The sequence below is a fragment of the Hordeum vulgare genome, chromosome 4H, assembly GCF_904849725.1.
Source record: "Hordeum vulgare subsp. vulgare chromosome 4H, MorexV3_pseudomolecules_assembly, whole genome shotgun sequence".
Taxonomy (NCBI): Eukaryota; Viridiplantae; Streptophyta; class Magnoliopsida; order Poales; family Poaceae; genus Hordeum; species Hordeum vulgare.
The window spans coordinates 308,571,552-308,579,763 of record NC_058521.1 but is presented as its reverse complement, the minus strand read 5'-3'; the positions used below and the strand labels follow the sequence as shown (position 1 = coordinate 308,579,763).

The 8,212-nt window shown below is 41.4% G+C and overlaps 1 protein-coding gene across 1 annotated transcript; it reads right to left on the bottom strand.

The window, feature by feature from the left end:
• Nucleotides 1-3,008: 3,008 nt before the first annotated feature.
• On the bottom strand, nucleotides 3,009-7,952 carry LOC123448545 (T-complex protein 1 subunit theta). The gene is made up of 13 exons (XM_045125489.1): nucleotides 7,673-7,952; nucleotides 7,166-7,428; nucleotides 6,926-7,072; nucleotides 6,659-6,820; nucleotides 5,745-5,822; nucleotides 5,464-5,597; nucleotides 5,186-5,258; nucleotides 5,029-5,106; nucleotides 4,831-4,953; nucleotides 4,625-4,719; nucleotides 3,913-4,122; nucleotides 3,464-3,521; nucleotides 3,009-3,378 (listed from the first exon to the last, which is right to left on the bottom strand). The coding sequence occupies exons 1-13, from the start codon at nucleotides 7,806-7,808 to the stop codon at nucleotides 3,313-3,315; spliced, it is 1,623 nt and encodes a 540-aa protein (XP_044981424.1). The 5' UTR covers nucleotides 7,809-7,952; the 3' UTR covers nucleotides 3,009-3,312.
• Nucleotides 7,953-8,212: the final 260 nt, after the last annotated feature.

The window sequence follows — 8,212 nt, the reverse complement described above, 5'->3', positions numbered from 1 at the left end:
ATATTGAGCATACATGTTTTCTATGTTTAGTTGTCATGCTGAACTAAGGCCAACTCTAACAACCGATCCCATTTCGTTCGACCGCGACCATTTAAAGTCAAACGAACACAAGTCAAATTTTGATTGTAATCTTTGTGTTTTATTCAGAATTTAAAGTATTTATTATTATAACATTGTGTGGTTTATTTGGTTGGAAACTATATGCAATGAGTGTTTCTATTCGATTGTGAAACTATATGCAATACTGAGCATACATGTTTTCTATATTTAGTTGTCATGTCACGCGGATTAAATGTGTCGGTCATGTTAGACACACAGCCAACACGTGAGTAAAAGCGGCAGGACGGCACCCCTTTGCCCCCAATCAAATGGACAAAATCTAAAAAATAGACGTCTCCTTGGCTCGTTCGTTTGAATTGACCTAACACATATAGGGCACACACATCGAAAATATATACGCTTGTATGCCTAGTAAATACAAAATAAATTGTCATCGGACGCTATTGATCCAGTTAGTACAAGTGCATACTAAATTATTGGCGCCAAAATCATGACAATATGGTCTTTAATTGATCTCAACAAAGTTATTGTTCCAGATCAAAGAATAAGGTGTCATGCCTGAAGCCCCTAAAAATGGACATGTCGAACACGATATGAAAAAACTTGACAATCACCTTATACACACGTTTGCCTTGCACATTAATGCTATGGAGGAACAACAACAATTGTATATAACTAAAAGTACGTACTTTGGAAGTGTTGTATGGACAACATTTTTATTATCTCACGGTAGTACAATAATTAATCTAGCGTTGATGGCCCGACGAGTCATATTGTTAATTGATCCATCATTTATTTCATCGTCAAACTAAACATCTACTCCCTCCTCTCAAAATAAATGACTCCATTTTATACTAACTTTATACTAAACTAGTACAAAGTTAAGCCATTTATTTTGAAACAGAAAAAGTACATGCCTAACTCGATTAATGATAATTTGTGTTTGCTTCACAGCTACCCACATCAATTTTTAATCCCCATTGCAAGGCACGGCATATTTTTTATACTGAGCCATGGATGCTAAGCAAGCTCGATGCCTTGCAGTATTCGTCGAGGCATGGATTCATGCCGATGTGTCCTACTAGATAGTAGTATCCGTTCCTACTGCTAGTTGAGTTTTAATCAGTTCGGGATTTCATCTTTGATAAAAGAAGAAAGAAATGAATATGGCATGTAGGCCTTCATAGTAAGTGAGAGAAGTGTGTGATCCCAGTCGGGATCTTTTTCTTCCCACTGCGACAAACGTTTCTAGGGTTAAAATTGACTAGGATTGATAAGTAGAGGGTGCTGATTTCAGGGATTTAATGTTGAGGGTTTAGTTTCGACCACACATACTATTTCAAGATTAAAATAGACTTTACTCCTTGTGCTGCCACTCCACACAAAGCCGCGCCCAGGGCCATGGGCACCGCCACGACAGCTGATGCAAGCCGAGGCATCGAGGTCGGCGCAGTGGGAGGGCGGCCCGGGAGCCGCAGCCTCGGGTGCCGTCACGCGCTCCGCGCGAGCACCTACCGCAGCGCCAAGCGGTAGCTACAAGTCGGGGTCGAGCGCCCGATGGGTCGCCATCGACATCCAGGTGATATGAAGCAAACGAGATGAAACAAACAAGATGAATGAATCAGTTGCCAGCCCTCTCGCTTCATTGGGATCGAGTCCCGATCTGACCCCACTGCAAGTCGCATTGTGTAGCCTGCTGTCGTGGCCACACACGCCGCCGGTGTCTGCTGCCTTAGCGTCACGGTGTGCAGGGTCACTGTGCTTTGTCTGCCGAGCCGTATAGTGTTCTTGCTCAACCGTTGCCACGGGCGCCTGCCTCACGCATGCAACAATGTTGTGATCGTTGCCGGTCGCATGCCCAACAGTTCCATGTTGCAGTGCTAGGGTGAAACTGATCCTGCACATGCATGTGCGTACAAGAGAAATCAATTGGTTGCTTGATCATCAATGGGTCACAAAAAGGAAACTGAAAATCTGTTGATTATGTCCCATCTATACGTCAGTTGCCGATCTGATCTTCATGGCTTTGTGTTGAGAGCACCATCGAGAGGCATCTCCTCTCTTCCTTTCTAGGCCGAATCGCTCGATTGAATTTGTGCCACACCCTGTAGGGTGTGGCCAGCCGCTTGATTGAATTTGTGCCACATGCAGGAGGGTGTAGCCGGCCGCTGGTTTCCGCGTTGTCGTGAGAAAAACTCAATCGGTGAAATTGCTCCGCTAGAGAGCGTGCTGATAACATATTCTAAAACTATCCATAATGAGAATAACATACATGTCACCTAAGTAAAAAATATGATGTGACAACTAACTAATAAGAAATGAAAGAAATTGAATAACTTAACATGTTACTCACACTATAAATAACATAGTCAGTCTATAAGCTAATAAATGAAAGGCTCAATGTTACTATCCTTTGTTACTATCCACTTTAAAGGTAGTAACTTAGACTGACATATATATGTTACTATTCTATGTTACTCTCGATTATGAATAGTCAGGAAAACAAGGAAGAGAGACAAAGATGTAAAGTAGATAGTTGTTTTTAATGATAATGACATTACACATATATAGTCCTCAAAAAGATCAGAAAATGCAAGGATTAATAGAAATAACTAAATCCTAACAATCCACATCCAGAAATTGTTTTTGAAGGCCAAGCTTTCAGATCATGAATTTGTCTTTTATATACAGATCACATTTTAAAGTGTTTCAACCTGAAATTTTACACACATATGGCTCACATCCTTGTTTAGTTGTACAATTTTTCCAGATTTTTTAAACCAAAATTTTCAAATTTTGAATTTTCCAAAATTCAGCCTCCATAGAGGGCAAGAGCCGAAACGCCATTCCTATCCGCACCTAAAAAAGACGCGTTTGCATAAACAGACAATAACGGGCAAACACATTGTTCAGCAGCACTCTGCAAAATGCCATCCTTCAAGACAAACTCAAACAAACAGCTATCTTAATTAATAGCAAAGGTCTAGCAGAACAGAATTTTACAAAACCAATCTTTGAAGACAAGCTTTGGTTCATATAACAATAAACTGGACGAACAAGTCCCTCTAGTTATCATGTGATACACCGGTAAGACAGTACCAGAGGAACTCGCAAATCCACCACAAGACATCAGCCACCAACCTTGTAACCCAAGTAGCCAAAATCTATTACTCAAACCTAGATAGGATGAAACAGTCTTCTGCATGAAAATCCCACAGCATGATACACGGGAAACAAGAGTGCACAGAAAAACTAATCTTCATCCATTGCACCTTGTTGAGGGGGTCGCGGCCCGCCCGCCGGCTTTGCCATGATAATCTGTGTTCCACGTAAGTATTAGCCTATGAAAAAACGACCATAATTTTATGTATATGAAGATGACACAGAATATTGACAATCCTACCTGGTCAACTCGTAAAACAGTACATACAGCATCTGCTGAGTATTTTAGAGCAAAGGACCTGATTGAATGCAAAAGGTTAAGTGGGGCCAAACAACCTACGTATGCACTTTAAGTACACAAACAAATTACTCCCTCTGTTCCTAAATACTTGTTGGGGAGAACTAGACTAGTTCTCTCCAACAAGTATTGTGGTACCGAGGGAGTAATAAACTGCGCATGAAAGCATGCAACATATAGATGATAACACAAAAAAAGAACAGATTATGTACAAGACACCTTGACATAACATTTTACATTTTTGTAATATCAACGACACCAACCGGTAATAGTATATGCTATCACCATATCAAGGTACATGGCAACTAGCTACAAGCAGCATAAACACATATGCAAAGGCTTCTAGCAGGATTTCCACACCTATTGGCAACTAGATGTTGAGTAAGGCTTACTTTGTAACATAGAGATCCCATATTTTCATGATTGAAGCATCCTTGCAAGCACCTCCCTCCAAGTCAATGCCAACTTTCATATTACCAGCAGCATGCTCAGCGTAGAGGGAAGATATTATCTCCATCGCACCAAGTCCAGCATTTTCAGACAGTGTTCTTGGAACCATTTCAAAACTTTCACCAAATTTTGCAATGGCATACTGATCCAACCTGCATAATTGACCAACAGATAGTGTAAAAAAAAGGAGCATTCAGTTTCATAAAGTGATTATAGCAAGAACACAGTTCACATATCAAAAAATAATCATAGCAAGAACACAGTTCACATATCAAATATGTCAGTCCTACAGAAGTACTCCCTCTATCAAAATATAAGACGCTTTTTACACTATCGGAGGGAGTATAACAAAGAATACAAACAGATGTTTTTATTAATACACATTCTAGATAAACATAAAGGTGTGAACAAAAAGGTCCAATCTGGACTTCAGATGAAACCACTCCATCTATCCTTATATCCTAATAAATACCAAGAGAAGATGCACAAAAGGACTTCTATATTTATTGCCATTGTACTGGAAATCCATGCGACAATAAAATTTGCTCAGTTAAAGGTGGTTAATCAACAGAACTATCTTTGCAGCCTCATGTTTCAGATGTGCCCTTTTACATGTATATATGAAATTTATTTGTCTCGAACAAGTATAGTTACCCTGTTTCCTTCAGAGAAAAGTCCTTCAATCTCTTTGCCAGTTCTATTTCTGTTGCAGCAGCTCCAGGAATAATCCGACTGTCCCTGCACATTGACTGGTATAAACACCATCAGTTAGATAACATTTCACAAATCAGACGATAATGGAGCATTACTAATACAAAACAATGCAAGGAGACTGGTTTCACCCTACATCACATACATACCTTGTACGTGTTTACGCCATCATCGACAGCCCTTTCAAGATCATCTAATATACTATCAGTACTGCCTCTTAAGACAACAGTAGCCACTGAATTTCCACCTTCTTCATTTTTTACAACAGTCACCTATAAAGCAAAGCGGGCGCGTTGAGGAAGCACAAAGTGATGTTACTCGAGAAAGCATGAAGGCATGAAACATACTCGAGCACCACCAATTTCTTCCACCGAAACAGAATCTGTATATCCTAATTCGTCCGCATTTGGTCGGCTAAGCTTCAACTGTTTTTCATAAAGCACATGGCATCAGAATAAAGTTACTACTGCTATTCAATAAACAGATTTTGAACCCAGAACTTACAAGTGCTATGGCCCCAGTAGTACGGCAAAATCTTCGAAGCTCAAACTTTGAGCTGACTTTCAGAACCATTAGCCTGTATACCAGAATATCTATAAGTATCACTTGTAAAGCAGGACCAAACCATGGTACTATAAAAATAAACCTATATTTGAGATGTCTTCCACTATTACAACCTCCAATTAATGGTTATCTCAAAAGTCAAAATGTAGACAGAAGTTTCACAACAAAAAATTATCCTAAACCAAGATGACATTTCATATAAAAAGCGAAATACTGACTTGTAACGTTCACAAAAATGCAATGCCATATCGCCAACTGCTGCTCCACTGACAATAACCTTGGCACCTGAATCAGCCACAGATTTGATAAGCTCCTCCACCTTTGCTTCCTCTGTTTTAGCATAGTTTTCAAGCTGCACAACATCACAAGCATGTATCTTATAAGGTTACTACACATGTTTATAAGACAAAAGTAGACTATCTATAACCCTTTTTGACTGCAGTGAACCAGCAACGTATACAAATAAAAAATGGATGGTTATCTCATACAACGAAAATACCTGCTCGGCAGAATGTATAAGAACAGTTCCCTTCGTCTCAGTTGCAGAAGTGTCAACACCACCAGCAAATACCGCAATCTAATAATGAAACACAATTAGAACAATGGCAGGAACCCCAAAAAATCATGCATAAAATATAAAACATGCATAAAAGGGGGGTTGCAGCAAATAAAAGTTACAAAGCATGAAATTCGGTTAGCAGAAAAGCATAACAGGACTGCATTATATGGTACAATAATGTACGGTTGCATTCTACAGTGAATCAATTCACGAAGACACAGTTGGAATTGGAGATTTCATGAATGATGCAATGCTATGTAATCATACACTAAACAACAGTCCACGATCAGAATAGACCATAAGCAAATAAAGATTGTCTATGTATGCCTAAAAGCTCATATAAGCCATCCAGGTTGGTTCACAGGGTTGCTAGAATAAAACTTAGCTACAGAACACCAACTAAGCTTAAATGTTTAATAATATAAGCAACCAGCATTAAAGAGAAAGCAGTATCATAACTCAAAAGCAAAACTTCAAAAGGTTCAATTTTGAGTTACTGAGAACTTCGATTTTTGGTGGGAAAATACATAAAGGGCAGACCGGTGCATGTATCTCCCGCTTGCGCAGGGTCCGGGGAAGGGTCCGACCACATTGGGTCTATTGTATGCAGACTTTCCCTACATTTCTGCATATAGCAGAATAAATTCTAGATAGTGGGAGGTCTGATTCCACCCATTAAAAGTGGTACAAAAGGAGATAGGCTGTAAAGAATTGACAGCGCCTATGGTATGCTAGTACTCTACAATGTGGGAGCTGCTTATACATAAGAAAATGGCATTATTGTAGGTAAAACAGATACACACAGATAATTGACAAGAACACACCATTAACATACTGTATAATTTCGAGCTCACCTTCGCTTTCTCCACTTTTTTTATGCTCCCAACAGCGTCATTTTTCAGAACCATTCCACGGACTACAGAAGAATTGTGCAGGCCGCCTCCAACCAGCTTTGCCACTCTAACATTGTCAACATTAAAGTTTGCCGGATTTTTGGGGCAAACTTGGATACAGGCCTGAAAAGCCATGATAAAAAGATGAAACAAACCAACTATTAGTGGTATATTCCTTGATGTGGAAAAAATATTTCCTCTCGGGTAAGGTGGCAAGGATTAGCCTACATCCGCGACAAGTGGACACAGCACATCCTCCTGGCCAAATTGCTTGCTTGCAACAGCAGATTTCATCCTCAACATGACCTCCTCCGTGTTCCTTACATCCATATTTTCCGAGCCTTTCTCAACTAGATCCTCCAAAATCTCAAGCGTCTGCACAACACAAAGATTAGACAAAAGCAGGAGTTGCCCACAATCATATGACAGGATTAATAATACAATGCCTAGCTATTGGACGGTAAATACCTTATTAATGGCCTTGGTATACCCAATGATGATCTCACTTGGATGCAGTCCCATCCTGATGAGCTCCTCAGCCTTCTCGAGCAGTTCACCCGCGAAAGATATGGTGAGGTTAGCTCCATCCCCGATCTCCTCCTGTTGGGCTCTGGCAGCGAGCACCAGGAGCTTAGCAGCAGGGTGCTGGACCTCAAGCTCGTTCACGATTGTTGCAGCATCATTCGTGATAAAGAGCTTGTCTAGATGATTAATGACCATCTTATTCATTCCTAAAACAGAATCAACTCATCGTTAATGCGCCCAAAAAAGAAAAACTGCGGGGCTTCTCTGCATCAACCACGCTACTGAACAAAACTGTGAATCACAGCAAAACGGGCCACACGGCCACGCCCTTAACCATTGCTAGATTAACAACCTACACGCGACTGCCCGTGTCGATCGAGCGCCGAGATCCGACAAGCTCTACTGACCAAACCGCGCCAAAGATGCAGCGAACGGGAGAAGGGCACTCACCGTTGGGGCCAAGGGAGGTTCGGGTGATGGCGGAGAGCTCGCGGCCGGCGCCGATGTTCTTCAGGACGGCCTCGTCGAGGCCCGAGAGATGCTTGTGCCCATCCTTGAGCATCGACTGGATCCCGTACCCCACCATCGTCGGCAGCGGTGAGGGTGTAGAGCAAGGCGATCTGCTGGTGGCCGGCGTGGGGTGAGGCGGATCGGTAAAACCCTAGCGGTAGCCGACGTTTGTGCGGGAGTGGAGATGAAGGGAAGAATGTGGTAGCCCTAGAAGCTGGAAAGCTCGGCCTAGTTGGTCCACTGGACGAATCTGAATGGGCCGATTGGCCCGACAGACAACAAATTACGGGCTGGCCACGACAGGCTGAGCGTGTCCGCTCCGGAAATGCTCGGCTCCTAAGAGCAAGTCTAGTAGAGCCCTGAAATCTCCAAACCTTTAAAAATAACCGTTTTTTTTACAGTTTTCGTTTGAAAAATGGCGTAGACTAGAACCCTTAAACCCTTAAACCCGTAAATATTTTTAGAGGTTCAACCCTCACA

Coding starts and splice junctions, on each gene's coding strand:
- LOC123448545 (XM_045125489.1), bottom strand. CDS start 7,808: ATGGTGGGGTACGGGATCCAGTCGATGCTCAAGGATGGGCACAAGCAT. Junction 5,823..6,658: donor AAAAAGTGGAGAAAGCGAAG/GTGAGCTCGAAA, acceptor TTTCATTATTAG/ATTGCGGTATTTGCTGGTGG. Junction 4,123..4,624: donor TTTTCTCTGAAGGAAACAGG/GTAACTATACTT, acceptor TCAATTATGCAG/GTTGGATCAGTATGCCATTG.